The following is a 23,338-nucleotide window of genomic DNA, read 5'->3' on the forward strand; positions in this document are numbered from 1 at the left end:
AGGTATTGAACTAAAAATTTCATAACTGTTAATCCTGGCCAAACTGATAGACCAAATATTAAGAAACTCCATTTTTTTCACTCTCTTTTACATCCGCTATTAGTTAATACAGGCAAAATACATTGTGTGTCATTCATTTTGTTTGAGCTGGCTGTACAGCATTTCTCCTGGCTGCACATGGGTTGTAGCATGCATATTTAGAAGCATATAGCACCAAGAACTCCAAATGCAGATTGCAGGAAATATATACCTGTAACATCTTGTTCTCTTTCTTGGTGGTGCAAGTGTCATAATAAAGACCACATAACAACACTCTCATGCTACACCAAAAATAGGTGACTATTTACAATAAACATTGCAGTTAGTCATTCAGCTAATAATTATTTGCAACCTAGATAATGAGATGATTTATACAAGGAGTGGTCAGTAAGTTAGGTTTTCAATTTTGCTTTGTTTTTGTAGGAATTCCCAAATTTTTGATGTATGTATACATGTTGAAGAAAATTGCATCAGAGTACTAAACCACACACTGAATTGTAGAAGAAGAGATAAAGTTTGCATTCACATTGGTTCTGACATGTTTTGTGGCTGCATAAATCACAATGCAGCTTAATTTATTTTTGTTATTAAATTACCAAGGCATGAATGTATCAGAAAGTAAGTGTAAGGATGTCAAAGTCATTGCAGAGGCTGCTTCAATATACTTAGTCATCTACTTTCACGTAAATGTTCTTAATATGCTTTTGTTGACTAAGTACTTCATATAATTTAGCACCATTGCACCAAAAGATAAAGGAAGGTATGTAGTATAAGGAAGCATACTAGTCTTTGTCCCAATGCAATTAGATCCTGTGTTTCAGTACAAGCCCCTGTTTTCTGTTATTAAAGTAAGACTTTATCCATGCAAGAGCAATACTGTTTACACATTTTGGATGAATCTGGAGCTTTGCTATGGACACATCTCAAGATAACTGGTGTCTCTTGACACCATCTGCTGCGATATATTTTAACTGCTTTTTCTATTTAGGTATTTACACCCAACAATCAATGTATTTCCTTAATTACTTTTTGCTTGTTTAGCATTTTGATTCAGTTTTGATATCTCAAATAGTAACTGTTTTTGTCTCGAAGTTCCTCCTGCTTTTATAGATGGCCCTAATCAGAAAATGGAAGGAAATAAATGAAACTGAATAACTTTTGGAGGTTTTTGGATGATCATTATTCAGTTGTTCCTAGTGAAAATGAAGATCCAGATGACTGTGTGAATGAATGTTTTTGTGGTTCTGTGGACGATTCCAGTAACAGTGATATCATTAAACATGTAAAGAAGTGTAAAGTGGCAGTGTTTTCAAGTGATTATGATGATGATGATGATTCTGTTCTTGTGAATGATTCATTTTGTTGCAATGGTAATCCTTTCGAAGTGGCACCCAAGTCTCATTTCTGTAACCCAGATATAGTTGTTCCACTCAGTCAAAGGTCATAGTGAGCTCACAGAATACAAGAAGAAAGTGTTAATTCTTCATATTTGTTCAGGCTCCATTTCTGAAATTGTATATGGATCTCACAGTAGAGGATACTTTAAAAAATATAGAATGAGAGGTAGATTTCTTTACCCATTTATTAATTGAATGGATACAGCTGAAAAAGACCCACTTCACACACACACACACACACACACACACACACACAGAGGGGGGGATAGAGAGAGAGAGAGAGAGAGAGAGAGAGAGAGAGAGAGAGAGAGAGGAGAATATATGATTGATAATTTCTGTATACCCTTAATCTCATATAGAAACTTTTCTCACCACAAGTAAAGTGCTGTCAACTTATGCTTCAGCACAATAATAATTCTGAAAAGTTATAATATTATATGTACATAATTGTTTAGAATGAATGCATACAGTAAATACAAATAATATAAGAGATACAAATAATATAAGAAGTTAATCCACTTGGAAATTCCCAAAACAGGAACAATTGCTTCAGGGCTGATTACTACATAAATTTAAAACATTGGTGGAACTTTACTTATTGCAGATTTCTTCTTCCTTTAAGCTCCTTTGTTACAAAATTATGGAGAACAGAGAGAGAGTTTAGTGCCAAAGATAAGAATAAATGTCTCCATTCTGAGATTAAGACAGGGACAGCACATAAGAAATTATTGAGGAAGTAATGACCAGTACTTTAGTTACCCCTCTGGTTGTGCAGATGGAAGACATGGTTGTATCAATATGTATAACATTGTCCATGTCCATTGTTACAGATTTTATGGTGCTCAGTAAATGTTTTAGCCTTAAAGTTATGGTTCAACAAGAATACTTACTGTTAGTTCCAGCTTTGAATTTTTGTTAATGAAACTACATAACATACCATAAAGATAAAAAAGGATTCATTTCTTTTATGTTAGGATTCCGAAATTAGTTCAGTGTTCCTGCTTTCTACAGCCACAAAGTAGAAAACAAAATCTTATCTGAATAGTGCTGGGTTTTTGTTCTTAATGGAATGGTCAACATCTTTCAATTTTAATTCCTACATCTCAAATCTCTCTCTCTCTCTCTCTCTCTCTCTCTCTCTCTCTCTCTCTCTCAAATGTGGTCAGTCATTTAGATCTTGACAGTATTTTAATGTTATTTCCAATTCTGCAATGTTGAAGAGATTTTCATCTATCAACAGACAGGATACTACTCATGTAAATTGTTTAACTTAAGCCATTCAATATTCTCTGTTCTCTTACATGTTGTTTTTTCCCACTTTTGTGTTACCCTTTCTTAATACTCGTTCATCTGCCCATTTTTTTCCACTTTTCTTTTCTTCCTTGCGCTCTTGGTTTTCTTTTCTTTTGGAAACCTCTCCACTTTTTAATTTTGCTACTGTATTTTATTCTCACTTCAATGTCGTTATTATTTATCTCAGTTTCTTGCACATCTTCATACACATCCCCAAGCCAGTTAGCATTCCTTTTTTAATTATTCAAGGTTAGTGCTGTTTTTCTTGTGAATCTGCTAAGGTTCATCCTTCAAATGTCTCAGTGAAATATTAATGTTCTTATTATAGCTTGTGTTTTTTTCTATGTATTTCTGTCTTTCAACATAATGCTTTTGTGATTGTGTTGCCTAATATCTTCCCCACAGTCTCCCTTTTTGTCATAATTTCTTAATTTCCTTTTATGAAACCCTAAATTACAACTTCTGATACATACATGCAGTTTGACTGATAACTAGTAAAACTATGTAAATCAAAAGATAACTGAAATCTCATGAATCAGTTCATTAAAATACTTACCTTGACGGTCAAAAATTTTACTTGGTCTTTAATTGCTTAATTATACATTAACAGATTTATTCTGACAATAAATATCTTTATTTCAATGTTCACTTGTTTTAATTATTGTACATTAGATGAATTTTTTTGTAAGTGAATTTAGTATGAAAATTTAATGCTATTATGGTTACATTTAGTGTTTGTTATTATTTAAAGACAACTCAGTTGAGAAGTAATATGTAAAATCTTTCAGAAAAACTTGGAGACATTTGTGCAGAGCTGTTATGATGCAATAGCTCTATTTTTGTGTGCACATCTCATCCTCAGATACCAGATCATGTGTCACAAACGTGCTGTGCCAGCTTTAGATCAGTATTGGGAAGCTCTTCAGAGTGCAATATGGCCCAGGTATTTATCATTATTTTTTTACGTATGAATCAATGACAGCTGGTACACAAACATTAAATTAATATAAAAAGCATTACTTATTTTTCAGAAGATGTAATTGCCAAAACAGAAATGTTTAAATGTTACTTACAATTAGACTAAAAGAATGTGTAACCAATACGTCAAAAAGAAAATGGCATAAATTAATAATGAAGAAATATAACTGATTGATGAATTATTGTATTTACGTCACGTAAGATGACTGAAAGACAGCAAGTCAGAGTAAAAATTGCCTGGAGTACTTAACGAAACTACATAGGGCTTACAAAACTAAGCTTCCAATATTTATGAAATGACCAAGAGTGTTGCTGTAGGCTCTCCATTGTCTCCAGGAAATGGCTAATTTCTGTATGGAATAGTTTAAAGAATGGGCATTAAATTTGACTCCATTTCACTCTTCCAAATTGTATTGTTATGTTGACAACATGTTTATGATTTTTCCACTTGGTGTCAAAGCTCTTAAGCAGTTCCTTTAGCCCATGAATAGCCTGCACCTAACATCCAGTTCACTATTGCGACAGAGAGGGTGAAGCAAAGTTGCCATTTTGGATGTTGTAGTACAACAGAAGTCTGATGGATAGCTCAAACATTATGTGCACTGTAAGCCAATTCATACTGATTTACATTTCTGCACACACAATTTCCACCATCCATTCCATTAATGTACAGAACCACAGTTTTTCCTGTTGATGACCACTCGGATTTCAAAATCAATCACCAGAAGTGTGTGTTCCAAAAGAATTGTTAGGAGGCATGTAATATAAAGGTGATGCTCTCTAAGAAACAAAAACATGAAAATATTAGAAAATCATCTGTGTGCTTTTTCCTTTCTGTGGTGCCACAACTAGCAAAATAAACAGAGTATTGAGAAAATGAGGACTAAGACCTATTTTCTGACCACCTATGAAGATAAAGTAGGTATTCCACCTGGTTAAGAACGATCTCAGCCTCAGGGCCCCTTGAATTTGTGATATTCCCTGTGCACGTGGAAGCAGTTATAGTGGTCAGCCCTGTGGCAATGCATGGGTTCTAAAGGCTGAAAGCAGAAATGACTCACAAGAACAGTTATATAAAAGGTGTTTACTTAACTCAGTATTTTGCTGAATACAGTGCAGTCAGATCCAAAGTACAATTCTAGAGTCCTAGTTCATAGCAGAGGCCGTTATACTGTAGACCCTGACAGAGAGGGAGAGACTGTGTATTCACAGGCAGTGACTACAATGCAATATTGGGCTCACAGGAGCTAGTCGTGGCCTTTTACATGTTATGAGAGCAGCACTGCTTGTGGCAGTCATGGAGGGTGTGTCAATGCCACGACCATAAGTTGGTGACCACCGGTTGCCGTGTGCCTGCCTCTAGTGGTGGTATTGAGTGTGGTGCTAACCTTGGAACTATGAATTGACATGCCTGGCATGGTGTTGCTAGTGAACAACACCATATTTCTCCACCCCCACTGCCCCCCACCCCAACAACCTCATCATCATGGTGTACTGGATTTGTTGGTAACAACAGTGAGGGTTGGAGTGGGAGGTGGAGGATATGGGGGTCTGGATGCAGGTGTCACTGAGGAGGCAGTACCTGAAAATGTGGCCCATGTCAAGCTCCTGCTTGCACTCCAACATTCACCTTGTGAATGACAGGGAACGCTGGCCGATAAACCAGTCGTAGGGTGCACACCCATCCTTAGGGACAAGCATCTGCTGGAAGTGGCGATGACATAGCAGTGACTGGTGGATCTTCGTGAGCATGAAGAAAAGCAGCAGGCCAGATAGGACCAGATCTCCACGACATGGACAGCTGACTCTGCAGTGATGTCAGTAGCACCACATTGACGTCTACAGGCTCCCTTTAGGGCGCTGACAGTGCGGGACGCAAGGGAAGCAAAGGAAGCTAGCCACTGAAACTGAGAAGTCTGCAGCAGGATACGCAGCCAACAGAACCTTTGAGGTGAAGCATTCTGATACTCTGCATGTGCCTGACAATGAGAGATCCCCTTCCATGTACAGTTTCATTGAGCAAGCTGCTTTTTACACACTATGCCTCAGTGGTCTTGATGCAGAAGACAAAGAACTTCCTTTTGGAGAGACTGTGGAACTTTCGCAAGTGATTAATCACTATTTCAGTGAAGCAAAATGACACCCTGTTGTACAGACAATCCTTGCCAAAGTGCAGAGTATCGGTGAACCACTGGATTGTGAGCAGCTTTGACAGAATGTGGCCAGCCAGTACGGATGTATTGCAGCAAAACTTGTAGATTGGCATCCACAGCCATTGCCTGAGCAATCTGACAATGATCTATGTGGAATCGATCAAGAGTTTTATAGTCCTGCACATCAAGAAGGAAACAAGGGTCTTCAGATGCATTGAACACTGTATCGTTGCCAACTGGTAGGTGAGAGGTTCTCTGCATTGGAATGATTGGCTGTTGGTCTTAAATGATAACATGCTGGTAATTGGACAGTATCAAAGACCAGTGATGCAGCTTTCATGCTGTGCATGGTGATATTTGCTTTGAAGGGCTGAACAATGCCATCGTTAGCTTGTGATCTGTCACTAGCTAAAACTTGCTTCTGTAAAGACAGTGGTGGCATTTTATTGTACCCTAGATAGTGGTCAAAGCTGTTTCCTCTAGCTGAGAATAATTGTACTGAGCCTTGGTCAAGAGTTAGGATGCAAAGGCAGTTGGACTGCCTATAAATCCAACTTCGTGTGAATGCACAGCACCAATCCCTTATGAGAAATCATCGTCCAGTAGCACGACTAGCTGAGTGAGATCAAAAAGCATTAAACTACTATCACTCAATAAAGTGTCCTTCAATCGCTGAGAATTACTTTGACACTCCGGGGATCATTCAGAAGAAACATTTTTTCTGTGTAATCTGTGCAATGATGTCACAATTTGTGCTGCATTTGGAATAAACTGAATATAGTGAGCTAGATTTCCTGGTGCTGCTTGAAGTTCACTTACATTGTGAGGTGCTGGGAGGTCACAAATAAAAAAAGGAAACTGCAAACAATGGATGCCCTGGGTGTTGATGACAGGGCCCCAGTAGCTGATCTTAGTTTGAAAGAAAGAACATTTGTCTTTGTTGCACTTGAGACCAGTAGCAATGAGAACTTGAAATAAACTTCTGAGATCAGAAATATGTTCCACAGTACAACCTAAAACCATAATATCATCCAAATAGTTCATGCTTGAAGGCTCATTGCAGTCAGCTGTTCAAGATAGCACAGAAAAATTACAGGCACTGAAGCACTGTTAAAGGGCAAGCGAAAAATCTTGAGTAACCCTGTCTGTAACATTACAGAAAATGGCAGGCAGGGTAAAAATGCCAGGAACCAAGATGCGGCTCTTATAAGCTGAGAGAGTTTTCTGCGATTTGTACAGTTTAGGCTTTTCTAACTTTCATACGTGCATCTGTTCAAAATTGTCACTAAAGCTGTCGTATGTAACTGAATGTGCACATTACGATTAACAACGTGCACAGTGACAAGTTTTTTTGCTTGACACTGAATAGGAGAAGTGTTCTGTCACTAGTTTGACACAGTTTTTGATATTGTCGCAGAAGAAGTCGAGTAGCACAGTCGCCACAGTGTAGTGGTTATGATACTAGACTGTTGCATGGAGGGTCATGAATTCAAAACTCACCTGAACTGTAAAATTTTAATTTCTATATGTGGTTCAAGTACATTCTAGAAGGATCCACAAATGTCAAGAATCATTGTACTGGAATGTTCTGTAACTGCGTATATACCGTATGTGTTCTGGCCGGAGGCAGTTTGCTCCGCATTCTTGTATGTGCAAGTGCTGAATAAACCTTCGTTAAGTGAAGTTAGTGTTTGTCATTCATCAAATTACACCTTCTTCTACGTGACATTATTCTGGTGGAGACACTGGGTATTGGATCTTGTGATAGTGCACATTATCAACGACACAGTGGCTCCCATCCAGCCGCGATAGGGCTGCCATTTACATGGCGAGAAACCTGAATTCGAGCAATATTCAACAGATTGCAACCTATTGGAGACAGAAGAAGAAGAAGAAGAAGAGGATGATCTTACGATGACAGCAACTGTGTGCCACCACACGAGACATCCTTCCAGGTTCTCTGGTGACGATGGCCAAGATCCAAACTAGTGGCTGAAGTAGCACAGTCGCCACAGTGTAGTGGTTATGATACTAGACTGTTGCATGGAGGGTCATGAATTCAAAACTCACCTGAACTGTAAAATTTTAATTTCTATATGTGGTTCAAGTACATTCTAGAAGGATCCACAAATGTCAAGAATCATTGTACTGGAATGTTCTGTAACTGCGTATATACCGTATGTGTTCTGGCCGGAGGCAGTTTGCTCCGCATTCTTGTATGTGCAAGTGCTGAATAAACCTTCGTTAAGTGAAGTTAGTGTTTGTCATTCATCAAATTACACCTTCTTCTACGTGACATTATTCTGGTGGAGACACTGGGTATTGGATCTTGTGATAGTGCACATTATCAACGACACAGTGGCTCCCATCCAGCCGCGATAGGGCTGCCATTTACATGGCGAGAAACCTGAATTCGAGCAATATTCAACAGATTGCAACCTATTGGAGACAGAAGAAGAAGAAGAAGAAGAAGAGGATGATCTTACGATGACAGCAACTGTGTGCCACCACACGAGACATCCTTCCAGGTTCTCTGGTGACGATGGCCAAGATCCAAACTAGTGGCTGAAGTAGCACAGTCGCCACAGTGTAGTGGTTATGATACTAGACTGTTGCATGGAGGGTCATGAATTCAAAACTCACCTGAACTGTAAAATTTTAATTTCTATATGTGGTTCAAGTACATTCTAGAAGGATCTACAAATGTCAAGAATCATTGTACTGGAATGTTCTGTAACTGCGTATATACCGTATGTGTTCTGGCCGGAGGCAGTTTGCTCCGCATTCTTGTATGTGCAAGTGCTGAATAAACCTTCGTTAAGTGAAGTTAGTGTTCGTCATTCATCAAATTACACCTTCTTCTACGTGACATTATTCTGGTGGAGACACTGGGTATTGGAACTTGTGATAGTGCACATTATCAACGACACAGTGGCTCCCATCCAGCCGCAATAGGGCTGCCATTTACATGGCGAGAAACCTGAATTCGAGCAATATTCAACAGATTGCAATCTATTGGAGACAGAAGAAGAAGAAGAAGAAGAAGAAGAAGAGGATGATGTTACGATGACAGCAACTGTGTGCCACCACACGAGACATCCTTCCAGGTTCTCTGGTGACGATGGCCAAGATCCAAACTAGTGGCTGAAGGTGGATGAGTGTATAGCCAAATTTAACAAATGGGATGGCACCATGTGTTTGGCTAATGTATTTTTCTACTTGGAGGGCACTGCCAAGCAATGGTATGAGAACAACGAGGAGAAGTTCACAAGCAGGGAAGTATTCCAGGTGGAACTGCGCAAGTATTTCGGTGACACACAATGACAGAAGTGCAAGGCTGATCGTGAGAAGACTGCCTTCATCACCCCTGAGGGCCTGAATGAGTTTAAGGTAATGCCGTTTGGTTTGTGTAATGCACCAGCAACTTTTGAACGGATGATGGATAATCTTGTATGTCACTTGAAGTGGACAATGTGTCCTTGTTATTTAGATGATGATATAGTGTTCTCAGAGACATTTGATGAACACATAAAAAGACTGAGGGCTGTTCTTAAGTGCCTGCAACAAGACAGACTGAAACTTAATCCAAGGAAGTGTCTCTTTGGAGCAAAAGAAATAAAAATACGTGGACAGCTCGTGTCAATCGAAGGTGTGCGACCAGACCCAGAAAAGGTGATATCTGTAATGGAATTTCCTATACCTGAAAGTATTAGAGATGTGAGAAGCTTCCTCAGATTATGTTCTTATTACCGTCGTTTTATCAAAGACTTTTGTATCAAGGCCAGTCCAGTCCAAGTGGTGTTAAAAGCCGATGCTAAATTTATCTGGGATGGTGCTCAACAAGATTCTTTAGATGTGTTGCGAAAAGCTCTGACGACTGACCCTGTACTTGGTCTGTATGATGAGAGAGCACCTGCAGAACTAAACACAGATGCCAGTGGGTATGGAATCTGTGCTGCACTGGTACAAATTTTGGATGGAAAAGAGAAGGTTATAGCCTATGCTTCTAGGACACTTACAAAAGCCGACAGAAACTACTCAGCTACAGAAAGAGAATGTCTTGCTATGATCTGGGTCATGTGCAAATTTTGACAGTATCTCTATGGAAGGCCATTCACAGTTGTTACAGATCATCATTCACTTTGTTGGCTGACAGGTCTTAAGGATCCAACAGGACAACTCGCCAGGTGGGCACTACGGCACTACGTCTTCAAGAGTATGACATTACCATAGTGTACAAAAGTGGAAGAAAACACCAAGATGCCGACTGTCTCTCAAGAAACCCTGTGCAAGACCATCAAGACTTTGATGGAGATAGTGACTGTCTCTCTGTACTCCAGGATCTCTCTGCTGAGCAGGAGGAGGACGCCAAGATATCTCAAATTGTGCTTGCCTTAAAACGGTCAGAGTATGTAAAAGGACAGTTTAAGATAGTCAATGGATTACTTTGCGACAAAAACTTTGATCCATTTGGAAAGAGGTGGCTACCAGTGATTCCTAAACACATGCATTTAGATGTTCTACAGAAATTTCATGATACAGCTGAGGCCAGACATTTAGGATTTATTAAGACATATGATAGGATCTGCAAGAGATTTTTCAGGCCAGGTTTATTTGGGAGTGTCAGTCACCATGTGTTGCACTGTCAAGAGTGCCAGAGGAGAAAGGCAGTTCCTCAGAAACCACCTGGCCAACTTGTACCAATTACACGAGCCGAAACGCCTTTCCAACGTGTTGGGATTGACCTCCTTGGACGATTTCCAGTTGCTAGTGGCAATAGATGGATTATTGTTTGCACTGATTATCTGACACGCTATACCATTACAAAAGCCGTGAAAACAGCTGAAGCATTTGAGGTAGCCAAATTCATCGTAGAAGATATTGTATTAAAACACGATGCCCCAGGGTCATTAATTACAGATCGAGGAAAAGTTTTTCAATCAAACGTTGTGACAGAGATAAACTGTCAGCAATATTACTCATTACATGACTGCCTACCATCCGCAAACTAATGGGCTTACTGAACAACTTAATAAGACCTTGGCCAACATGTTATCTGTGTTCGTCAGTGTTGAGTAGAGCAATTGGGATGAGGTGCTACCTTTCGTGACGTTTGCCTACAACACTGCCAAACAAGACACCACAGGATTTACACCATTTGTCATGGTGCATGGGCGTGAGGTGACAATGATGATGGACACTGTGTATCCATTACATCCTGATGACGTGGACGATGACTACATTGGCCAGGTGTTAACCAGGGCTGAGGAGGCTTGGCAGTTAGCTCGATTCCACATGCTGCAGTCTCAAGAAAACGATCGCTGAGGGTATGATGCAAGCAACCCCTCCTGTTGTGTACCAGCCTGGTGACCTCATCTGGATCTCAATTCCTGTTCGGAAGGTTGGTGCCTCTGAGAAGCTCCACAGGCGCTACTTTGGACCTTATAAGGTTGTAAAGCAGTTGTGTGATATTACTTATGAAGTTGGAGATTTCGACCCTGACACAAGACAATGAAAGATCAGAGGTAGAGGCCACATCCTTCGAATGAAGCCCTGTAAGGATCCTGCAGCCCAGGGTAATTTTGAAGCTCCAGCGACAGGTAATGAGCAGAAAGGTGACAAAGAACATATCAGCAAGGGAAGTTCTAAGAAGATCATGCCCAGGGCGAACATCATTCATCGGGAGTCGGAGTATGCAGGACCGATGATTCATTCCTGAACTAGGAGGATGTAACACCGAGACGCTGTTCTCTTAAGGAAGTAACAATGTTGCAGAAGAAGCTGAGCAGCACAGTCACCATAGTGTAGTGGTTATGATACTAGACTGTTGCACGGAGGGTTGTGAGTTCAAAACTCACCTGAACTGTAAAATTGTAATTTCTATATGTGGTTCAAGTACATTCTAGAAGTATCCACAAATGTCAAGAATCATTGTACTGGAATGTTCTGTTGTTGTTGTTGTTGTTGTTGTTGTTGTTGTGGTCTTCAGTTCTGAGACTGGTTTGATGCAGCTCTCCATGCTACTCTATCCTGTGCAAGCTTCTTCATCTCCCAGTACCTACTGCAGCCTACATCCTTCTGAATCTGCTTAGTGTATTCATCTCTTGGTCTCCCTCTACGATTTTTACCCTCCACGCTGCCCTCCAGTACTAAATTGGTGATCCCTTGATGCCTCAGAACATGTCCTACCAACCGATCCCTTCTTCTAGTCAAGTTGTGCCACAAATGTTCTGTAACTGTATATATACCGTATGGTTCTGGCCGGAGGCAGTTCGCTCCGCACTCTTGTATGTGCAAGTGCTGAATAAACCTTCATTAAGTGAAGTTCGTGTTAGTCATTCATCTAATTACATCTTCTTCTACGTGACAATATTGACATTCATAGACTGTCATTTGGGATAAGGAAGGAACTGCTTGTGTGACTTCCACTTTTGCCAACGCACTGATTGTACATGTTTATGCTTGCCGCAATGGAAACACTGTGCATCATGGTGGGGGCATACCTGCCGCTTGTGTGATGTGAAGCACTGAGGGCACGATTTAACAACCCATGGCATTGGCCAAGCATGCTGCTATTGTTGTCTACAGCACTGCCCGGGCTGCGATTTGGAATGATGTGACGCGTGAACTCGGCACATGACTTGTTTTCTATCAATCTTACTTTGTGCGACAGAAATATCAATTACTCGATAAATAGTACAATACTCAACTAAGTACCTGGGTGTAAAAATTACGAACAACGTCAGTTGGGAAGGCCACGTAGATAATATTGTGGGGAAGGCGAGCCAAAGGTTGCGTTTCATTGGCAGGACGCTTAGAAGATGCAACAAGTCTACTAAAGAGACAGCTTACACTACACTCGTTCGTCCTCTGTTAGAATATTGCTGCACGATGTGGGATCCTTACCAGGTGGGATTGACGGAGGACATCGAAAGGGTGCAAAAAAGGGCAGCTCGTTTTGTATTATCACGTAATAGGGGGGAGAGTGTGGCAGATATGATACGCGAGTTGGGATGGAAGTCATTAAAGCAAAGACGTTTTTCATCGCGGCGAGATCTATTTACGAAATTTCAGTCACCAACTTTCTCTTCCGAATGCGAAAATATTTTGTTGAGCCCAAACTACATAGGTAGGAATGATCATCAAAATAAAATAAGAGAAATCAGAGCTCGAACAGAAAGGTTTAGGTGTTCGTTTTTCCCGCACGCTGTTCGGGAGTAGAATGGTAGGGAGATAGTATGATTGTGGTTCGATGAACCCTCTGCCAAGCACTTAAATGAGAATTGCAGAGTAATCATGTAGATGTAGAGTCAAAAGTCTACTGCAGCACTGTCGTGAGTCCTGTGACTCGAGCAGTTCTAACAGTTGCTTCAAACTTGTATCTGGATACTTAAGTACTTGTTCTTTGATTTTGGTCAGACACATTTTGGTGATAGCCTCTTGAATCACAGCATCACTGTAGTATCTAACACAATCACACTGAAACTTGAAATGCTTTGTCAGGCTCTGTAAATCAACTACCCACTGTTAGTTTGATGGTGTTGCCTACATAATCTGAACAAGTTGTAACGAGCAGCAGCCACTTTCACTTTTTTGTCAAAGTATTTGTCTAATGCTGTGATCAAGTCCTCATAGGGTACACTGTGAGGGTGGCAATGGGGAACAAGTTCACATGCTAGTCTGTATGCTGTGGTGCCTGCCGTTGCCAAAGAATGTGGTTTTCTGTCCATACCTTGAATATAATGTGCAGTGAAGCGGCCATCAAGCTTGAGCGCAGCATTCAAACCAGTCTGTCTACTTGCGTGTGTTGCACGTAACCGTGGTGCGCAGAGGGGCAGCACTTGTCATGGCACTGCTTGGGATCCTCAAGGTGATGCCGATAGATTGTTTGAAGTTACATCAGTTGTGTCATTCCTGCGATGAGTAGTTGGATTTGCTGTACCTGAAACTGAACAGCTTGACTTAGTGGTGGTGCCTGCAGCACATTGGCCATTATTCAAAACACAGTAGACATCGATAGAAACAATGGGTAAGCACTGGAGCCATAAAGAATATCCCAATTAGAAATCACAGATAATAATGGGGGAGGGGGAGCCTCTGTAACAGGAAACAATGAAAATAGTGAGCTGCAGATTGGAGTGTTCTGAAACAGAGCGGAAGTCAGTACACAGGCAGTGCAGTGGGCAAGCACAGTGTTTGCCTGAGAATCTGCAAGAAACACTATCTTCATTACCATAGTGTTGCTTTCTCAGCAAGACAGGAATCCTCCAAAAATAGGCACATGAAGGACCAGCCTCGGTGCCAATCTTCTTATATCCTGTAGTGATGCATGGTTTCTAAAGGTAGAAAGCAGAAGTGAGAGAGATGACAACACTTAAATAAAAGGTATTTATTCAGTTTAGTGTATTTCCAAATGCAATGCAATCAGATCCAAAGTACAATCCCAGAGTCCCAGTTTGTATCCATTCTATTACACTGAAGTCACTGTTATACACAAGGGGGCTCATGGTAGCTTATCGTGGTTTTTATACAGTGTGAGAGTGCCTGCCTGCACTGGCCATGGAGGGTGTGTTGGTGTCGCAGACATTGGTTTGCGGCCACCGATTGCCATCTGGCTGCCTGTAGGAGCAGTATTAGAAGTGTCTTGCGCCAACATCAGGACTATCAGTTGACATGCCTGGCATGGTGTTTGTAGTGAAAGACACCATACAGTCCATCTGTACCATTTCTGATTGCTATGCAGAACATCAGTGGTACATAAAAGGTGGCAACTTGATAAATCAGCAGTTTCTGGGCACAGCCTTACAAGTAGACCCCAAATGCTGTTTAATAAAACAAAAATGGATTGTCCCAGGCTTCTACCATACTGGGAGTATGTTATTAAAGCGACAGTAGAATTTAGAATATGTGAAAACAGCTTCAACTGGGACTCAGATATGACCTTAGTGGCATATGGAGGCGAGAAAAAGCACAGAAATCCATCAAATTGTTTATGCTCTTACATAGGTGGTGACATTAACAGTGCAGACACTGATGCCATCTGTGGCAGCATGATGTGTAATGTTGTTGTTGATCGTCCATCAGTCAGGAGCTGTCCATGGGCTACATAAGGCCACCACAGCAGCAGCTATGACAGTCAGTTGCTGTTGATGAAGATAGTTGTGGTAATCATTGAAAGCTTCAGGTTTACCCAGATTTAATACAGCAAGAAATCCAAGAATATTTCTTACAAATGAATTCCATATTATAATTTTAAACATACGTAACTTAACATTTTAATCTAGGGAACTATAATAGTGTTTACTTCTTTAGTTGTGTGAAAATTTGTATTGTTGTCTTAACTTCACAGCATATAGAACAGAACCATCACAAAATGATTTTGCTGTATATTCTTGTTTTGTGTTACTATTTCCAGAAATCACGTTGTACTAGTGCTAAATCACGTTGTACTAGTCTGTAGTTGAATTCTTAATCAAGGACATGTTATTTTATTTTTGTTCTGTTTGATCTCTGTGTTAATGACACTGGACCATAAATATGTTATTATATTATTAAAACTTACTAAAATTAGTAAAAACAGAATAATAAAACATTTATTTATGGAATTGGAGAACGAAAATAATCACACAAAATGAGAATTTATTTCATGTAACAAATTTTAATAATTAGCAGAGGAAGGCTAAGGTCTCTGCCAAGGTTTTTTAGTATGAACTGTCCTTGCCATTGCCAGAAATAATTTGGAGAAACTGGATTACTCAACTCAGGGCAATTGGGCCAGATACACAAGTCTTCATCCTCTTTACATGGGCAATTTTTTGAGTTAGCCAATTTATTTTGTCGACTTTGTTATAACAGCCCATTCATTTCCACCTTATTGTCTACTGCTTTATTTCAAAGAATTGAAAGTGCATTGCTCTAACACGGTTAAGAATACTGAAAAAAATTGCATGTATCCATATTTACAAAATAATTTATGTTCGGAATATAAAATTATGAATTATCAATGCAATGGATCTATAGAACATGAAACGAACTAACATGGAAAAAAGGCTGTCCTCTTAGATTTCAGAATCAGTTAAAAGTATGTATTTCAGAATACAACATCCTAAGAAGTCCTAGTTCATTAAATAGGGACCTACAAGAGCTTTATAAGTACTTTATGCTATAGTGTGGCACCCTCTGGTAGCCCTCGGAAGGAGCGGGATCACTTTGAAGTGGCCCATATGGCTGAGGGTGGGGATGAGTGGCAGGTCGGTCGACCAGTTGAAATATGCTCACTATTTTTTATTTACTTAAATTTGGCATATTTCGTGACAGTACCTTTTCCATGAAATGTTTACAAGGCGATATTTGTCTTGGCTTCAGTTGTCCAGTGGAAGTATGATTCCACAATGCAGTTTCATCAGCTGCAGAAATGACCTGGTTCAATGCGTTTGCCTCATTTTTGGTGCTTCAAATACCATTTCTTCGAATGTGGTTTCTTCTTAAAGTTCATATAAAAAAAAGTAGTAACATAATTCATTTTTTTTCTGTTCACTTCCAAATTATTTATGACAGCGACGTGCACATTGTTCTACCGTCAACACACACCACGAGTTCACTGCCGACTGACTACAGTCAAAGACGACTCCAGCGTCAAAGACATTTTACACAACACACAAGCTTCCACTTGTAATCAGTCTCTTTGATATTCTTCGTCACATTTACTAATAGTAATCAATATGCTGTCACTCTAAAAAATATAAGTAAATTAGCATATAATAAGGCAAATTACAATAAAATTCTGACAAAAATATAAGAAAACATTTACAATTTGGTATCGACAAATCCGATAGAAAATAACACATCTCCCAGATCCATTACACAGTGATAGACTGGTGGTCGAGAAAAACACTTCATTACTTATCACTTACACATTTCTGCACCATCAGTGGGAGACAAACATGCCCCACTCCGATGTGGCAGGCAGGTGATGGTCTGTGGATGGCTGTCCTCAGCTCCAGTGGGACACTACTCACATTGGTGCCCTGCGATGCTGACATCAGGCCAGGCAGCAAGTTGGTGATCCGTTGGTAGGCCAAGGCGCTGATGTCGGTGGCTTACTTCTTCTTCTTGTTGCATCTTCCTTCTGCTGTTGAACACCCGAGCCCCAGTGACCTAGGCACGGCTTCCATTTTCCGCAATGATGAGGGAAGACTGCTGCACACAGGACAGGACCCACTACCTCCGGGCAGGGGTCTGGCAGTGACAGGTGCAGAAGGCAGGTCTACGGCACTGTGGCACCAAGTCTCACTGGGTGAGCTTAGTGTGAGAGGCAGCTGCCCCAGTCTGGTATTGCACCCATGCCAGCAGCTGGCAGTAACCACTCATCTTGTCCTCTAGCTAACCCTAGCTTTGTGTTAGTTATTTTTGTTGCTATGGGATGAATCTGTTGCATTGTTACACATGACACAATCACATAACTCGTAAAATAGTTCTTGCCCTGGTGTGGTGGCACCATCCTGCCTGCTCGGGCTATTGCCGTTGTGCAGTGCAGGACACGCAGAACACGACCAACCTGCCACGCAATCGTTCTGCTTGCATGTCACTATAACCTACATGTTGCCACACTGCGTTTACTGGCCATCAGTACCTAATACATTGCTCTGTGGAGGTTTCTTACAAAGTTTTACAAGACTAGGTCCTCACTGTACATTGCCCCCCTACACGCAGGTGACCCAGCTCCTCTGGTCTTGTTTGTGACTGATACCCCACCGAGTGGCTACTTTTACCATTGATTTACAAAATAAGTACCAAAATACCAAGATTATATTAGGGCAGCAATCTTAAACACTATACATTTTATACACTCCTGGAAATTGAAATAAGAACACCGTGAATTCATTGTCCCAGGAAGGGGAAACTTTATTGACACATTCCTGGGGTCAGATACATCACACGATCACACTGACAGAACCACAGGCACATAGACACAGGCAACAGAGCATGCACAATGTCGGCACTAGTACAGTGTATATCCACCTTTCGCAGCAATGCAGGCTGCATTCTCCCATGGAGACAATCGTAGAGATGCTGGATGTAGTCCTGTGGAACGGCTTGCCATGCCATTTCCACCTGGCGCCTCAGTTGGACCAGCGTTCGTGCTGGACGTGCAGACCGCGTGAGACGACGCTTCATCCAGTCCCAAACATGCTCAGTGGGGGACAGATCCGGAGATCTTGCTGGCCAGGGTAGTTGACTTACACCTTCTAGAGCACGTTGGGTGGCACAGGATACATGCGGACGTGCATTGTCCTGTAGGAACAGCAAGTTCCCTTGCCGGTCTAGGAATGGTAGAACGATGGGTTCGATGACGGTTTGGATGTACCGTGCACTATTCAGTGTCCCCTCGATGGTCACCAGTGGTGTACGGCCAGTGTAGGAGATCGCTCCCCACACCATGATGCCGGGTGTTGGCCCTGTGGGCCTCGGTCGTATGCAGTCCTGATTGTGGCGCTCACCTGCACGGCGCCAAACACGCATACGACCATCATTGGCACCAAGGCAGAAGAAACTCTCATCGCTGAAGACGACACGTCTCCATTCATCGATGTTGGGGCGTGTGCGGAAGACGGCCTAACGGTGTGCGGGACCGTAGCCCAGCTTCATGGAGACGGTTGCGAATGGTCCTCGCCGATACCCCTGGAGCAACAGTGTCCCTAATTTGCTGGGAAGTGGCGGTGCGGTCCCCTACGGCACTGCTTAGGATCCTACGGTCTTGGCGTGCTTCCGTGCGTCGCTGCGGTCCGGTCCCAGGTCGACGGGCACGTGCACCTTCCGCCGACCACTGGCGACAACATCGATGTACTGTGGAGACCTCACGCCCCACGTGTTGAGCAATTCGGCGGTACGTCCACCCGGCCTCCCGCATGCCCACTATACGCCCTCGCTCAAAGTCCGTCAACTGCACATACGGTTCACGTCCACGCTGTCGCGGCATGCTACCAGTGTTAAAGACTGCGATGGAGCTCCGTATGCCACGGCAAACTGGCTGACACTGACGGCGGCGGTGCACAAATGCTGCGCAGCTAGCGCCATTCGACGGCCAACACCGCGGTTCCTGGTGTGTCCGCTGTGCCGTGCGTGTGATCATTGCTTGTACAGCCCTCTTGCAGTGTCCAGAGCAAGTATGGTGGGTCTGACACACCGGTGTCAATGTGTTCTTTTTTCCATTTCCAGGAGTGTATTATGGCTTCCTCCATGCTTCTAATGTTCCTTAAGTGCAACAAATTAATCTGTTATGAAAATACTCTCCATCTCATGCTTGGGTGAACCAGTCTATTGGAACCTGGACTACCCAAGAATTGAGTTACTGAATGGCTCACCATCTCACATACATAAAAGCTATGCAAACTAAAATCAGATTCCAGAACGAGATTTTCACTCTGCAGCGGAGTGAGCGCTGATTTGAAACTTCCTGGCAGATTAAAACTGTGTACCGGACCGAGACTCGAACTCGGGACCTTTGCCTTTCGCAGGCAAGTGCTCTACCAACTGAGTACCCAAGCACGACTCATGCCCCGTCCTCACAGCTTTACTTCTGCCAGTACCTCATCTCCTACCTTCCAAACTTTACAGAAGCTCTCCTGCGGGAGATCTCATGCGTATGACATCTGCTGACCATACTGCTTTGGCATTGCTGTAGTTCTCCCCCAGGTCATTACCACAAGCCAATCCCCATCTTCCACTATCAGCAACACACACGATTTTCTTTCAACTGCACAATCTTTCCCACAGTTCCAGCATTACTGGGTAAGTGTGTACCACGTAACAGCAAAAAAAAAAAAAAGCTTGTTTGTCCACCACTGGTACCTTCACTGACACATACAAGCTGTAACCTCCCCACCGTTATTTTTAAAGAAAAAAAAAGCAATACTTAATAGAAATGGGAGCCGAGTGTAACCTCGCCCACAAAAAATGTGCTGACAATGGCAACCAAAAACGTGAAATTCGCAATCTGACTCAAATATAAATTCCTCATGAAAAATTAAAGTCCATTCAGTGATAAGGAAATTCAATTAAACCGAAATATCGGTCTTTGGCCCTGTGTAAAACAATCAGAATTAAAGTCTTACCTCAGAATAAATCGATGTCACATATCTGCTCTTGTTGTTGCGCACCGCTTGGAGGAACTGCATTGCAAATAATAATATTTCCTTTTTTTGTGATTCTAGTGAAATTTTTCTTCAAAAGAAGTGGAATGAAATGGGAAGTGCAACGAAATCTTTAGTTCAATAAAAAATTAAATTTTCGAGAAAATGCTTTTGAAATAAAAATTATTATTGGGGAACTTGTTGGAGAATAGTTACAATAAATAAAATTTTTCATTATCTAATGATTATATTAATTAATAGTATACCTTATTCACCATCTTGACCAGTGTTGCCGACCGCCTACATCATACAACCGCACTGGGCTATTACTACTGACCGACCGCTCTGCATGACGACTACAGACTGAGTACTGCTCTCAACTAGACAGAGCTACAGACTCGCAACGACTACTGACTGACTGAGAACCGCTCGCAACACTCGCGCGGTCAAGCGCATACTCTCTGGTCACAGATGCTACAATGCCTCGCCATCGCTGCTGCGTTACATACGTGTTTCATAACCCTCCACTGGGGGGGCAAAAATTTGGCAGCGATGGTGAGTCATTTGGACTTGCCAATCGCGGCAAAATTTTTCTTTAATTAACAAAATCCTACAACTTACAGAATATTTAAATGTTGTGCACACGCACTAAGTACAAAATATATCAGACAAAGACAAAATGTGAATACTAAACATAGTAGCAAATCAGAAAAAAGTATATACAAATTTTTTTGACAGATAAAGTGCACAGGCACTGAAAAAATTCTTTAGCATATTCAGAACAAATAAACAGACTGGCAAAAAATATTATGTTGACAAGTGACATAAGTGTACTCGCATTGGAGTTCAGCGAATCGAAAAATGTATAACCTATAAACATAAATGATGTTACCAAAAAATTTTTTCTTTATGTGACAAGAATCAGGATAGGAAAGGGAAGGATTGCATCATGGTTGTAGCACTTTAGATTGCACACAGCTGCTCTGAAAGTCCATATCTTTCCACAGAAGTACAACACCAAGTGACACAACTTGAAGTTCTTTTCCCATCAGAATTTATCAGTGTAGCCAAGACACTGAACTGTCGTAGTAATGTTCCATGTTTTCATTTTGGCAGTGCATTACGTACACCAAACAGTGGGACCATAATAATGTCTTCATCGCTCATGGTGGTGGACAGCATGTCGTGTCAACACCACACTCTTACAAGGCACACCAACGTAGAATTAGTGCAAAACCAAAGATAGTGCTCCATGATCACTGGGATAAACAGGACAAATGGACATTGCAGTAATTCAGGGTAGTTAGCTTATGAGGATAAGCACATTATGTCACATAATATTGACAATTACAGACTTAATTAGTAGTTTGTGGCATTCATAGCCCAGTTATTGAACATTTCTGTACCAAGTATGTAGTATTACAGAAAAATGTTCATTAATTGTTTTACATAGAATCAGTAGTCTTCTTTTCCTAGTTACAAAATGTAGCATGGTTAATTAATCATTTGTCATTCCAATATAGTAAGAATCATTAGCCTTCTCCTGATTACAAAGCATTATGAAACAATCACATTCTTTTCCAGTTACAGAGTATAATTAAGAATCATTAGCCTTTTCCTAATTACAGTTAATTAATTATTTGTCATTAATTAATCATTTGTCTAATTACAGTTAATTAATCATTTGTATAATTACAATTAATTAATCATTTGTCGTTAATTAATCATTTGTCATTCTAATATAGTAAGAATCATTAGTATTCTCCTAATTACAAAGCATTACTAAACAGTACCATAGCTAATTAATTGTGTCATTCCAATGTAGTAAGAATTATTACCCTTCTCCTAATTACAAAGCATTATTAAACAGTAATTAAGATTCATTAGCCTTCTAATTACAAAACATCCTAATGACAGTTAATTAATCATTTGTCATTCCAATCTATTAAGAATCATTAGCCTTCTTCTAATTACAAAGCATTATTAAACAGTCACATTCTTTTCTGGTTACAAAGTATCAACATTGGAAACAAGAGCTAATCAATGGCATAATTAATCACAATTCGTGGAGTGACATTAATTATTGGCACTCAGTGGCCAGCAAGTATTGAATAGAATCATCATTCAGTATTATTCAGATTATTACGAAGTCATTATTAAAAATCAGTTAATTACAGTCAAATCATTAATAATCACAGGCATTATAAGTGGTATCATTACAATAAACAGTGTTCCTCCTTCAGTAGTATTCAGACCATTACAAAGTCATTATTAAAATCAGTTAATTACAGGCAAATCATTAGTAATCACAGGCATTATAAGTGGTATCATTACAATAAACAGTGTTCCTCCTTCAGTAGTATTCAGACCATTACAAAGTCATTATTAAAATCAGTTAATTACAGGCAAATCATTAGTAATCACAGGCATTATAAGTGGTATCATTACAATAAACAGTGGCAGTTATTAGCTAGTGACAAAGCATTATTTTGAATATAGTCTCATTAAGAGGTCATTATTCAAGTGACATGCTATTCAGAGTTGATCAGTATTATTCAGAATTTTCTCAAACTGGTATCACTATTTGGGACTGTTAATACATTTTATATTTATTTTTTTTTTTTTTTTTTTTTTTTTTTTTTTTTTTTTTTTTTTTTTGTTAGCAATGCATTGCGTTGGGATCGATAATTAATTGCTGAAACATAACACTATTTGCTTTTGACCTATTGCAGCAAATGAGGATAGGTAACGTCATTCGTCATGAGTCAGCTGTAGCAAGATTATGTAACAAGGCAGTACATGTGATCACATTTAGAAGTGATAAACACAAATGGGTAAAAAATAAAAATGCAAGTACTAGAACAGGTATAATAAGTAACAGGTTTAGTAAGTGTCATGAAAAACTTCTCCTGGAAAAAATACAAAAACGGATTATTGACCTGAAAGAAGAAACGCACACTATGCTGAAAAGTAGTGAACTTCGAATTAACAGGTAGTGAAATGTGTATAAAAATGTGTTCCATAGCTGTCCTTTCCAAAACTTTCCGTCATCCTACTATGCAATATAACACCTGCTGTCAAAGCAAACTGCAACAAATACTTAAATAACTACGTAGCATAAATACATTACTTCAACATTATCCTCATCTGTAAAGAAAAAAAAACTTCATTATCCATATCATCATAACTTCACCATTATCATCACCTGTAAAGAAAAACTTCATTATTCATAATACCATTTCCTTCATCATTATTCATCAGTATTCACTATCATCTGCAAAAAATCACTTCATTACTCATTACATAACTATTCCTTATCTCTAGCATATTTCATCACTAAAACTAA

General features: G+C 40.4%; 1 protein-coding gene across 2 annotated transcripts in view; it reads left to right on the forward strand.

Moving 5' to 3' along the window:
• Positions 1-23,338, forward strand: part of LOC126483895 (vacuolar protein sorting-associated protein 52 homolog) — a 134,791-nt gene that overhangs the window by 62,931 nt on the left and 48,522 nt on the right. For both annotated transcript variants that reach the window (XM_050107162.1, XM_050107161.1), the window contains exon 8: positions 3,518-3,672. In XM_050107162.1, coding sequence (XP_049963119.1) covers positions 3,518-3,672 — 155 coding nt within the window. The remainder of the gene's footprint in view (positions 1-3,517; positions 3,673-23,338) is intronic.

Source organism: Schistocerca serialis, chromosome 6 (genome assembly GCF_023864345.2).
Source record: "Schistocerca serialis cubense isolate TAMUIC-IGC-003099 chromosome 6, iqSchSeri2.2, whole genome shotgun sequence".
NCBI lineage: Eukaryota > Metazoa > Arthropoda > Insecta > Orthoptera > Acrididae > Schistocerca > Schistocerca serialis.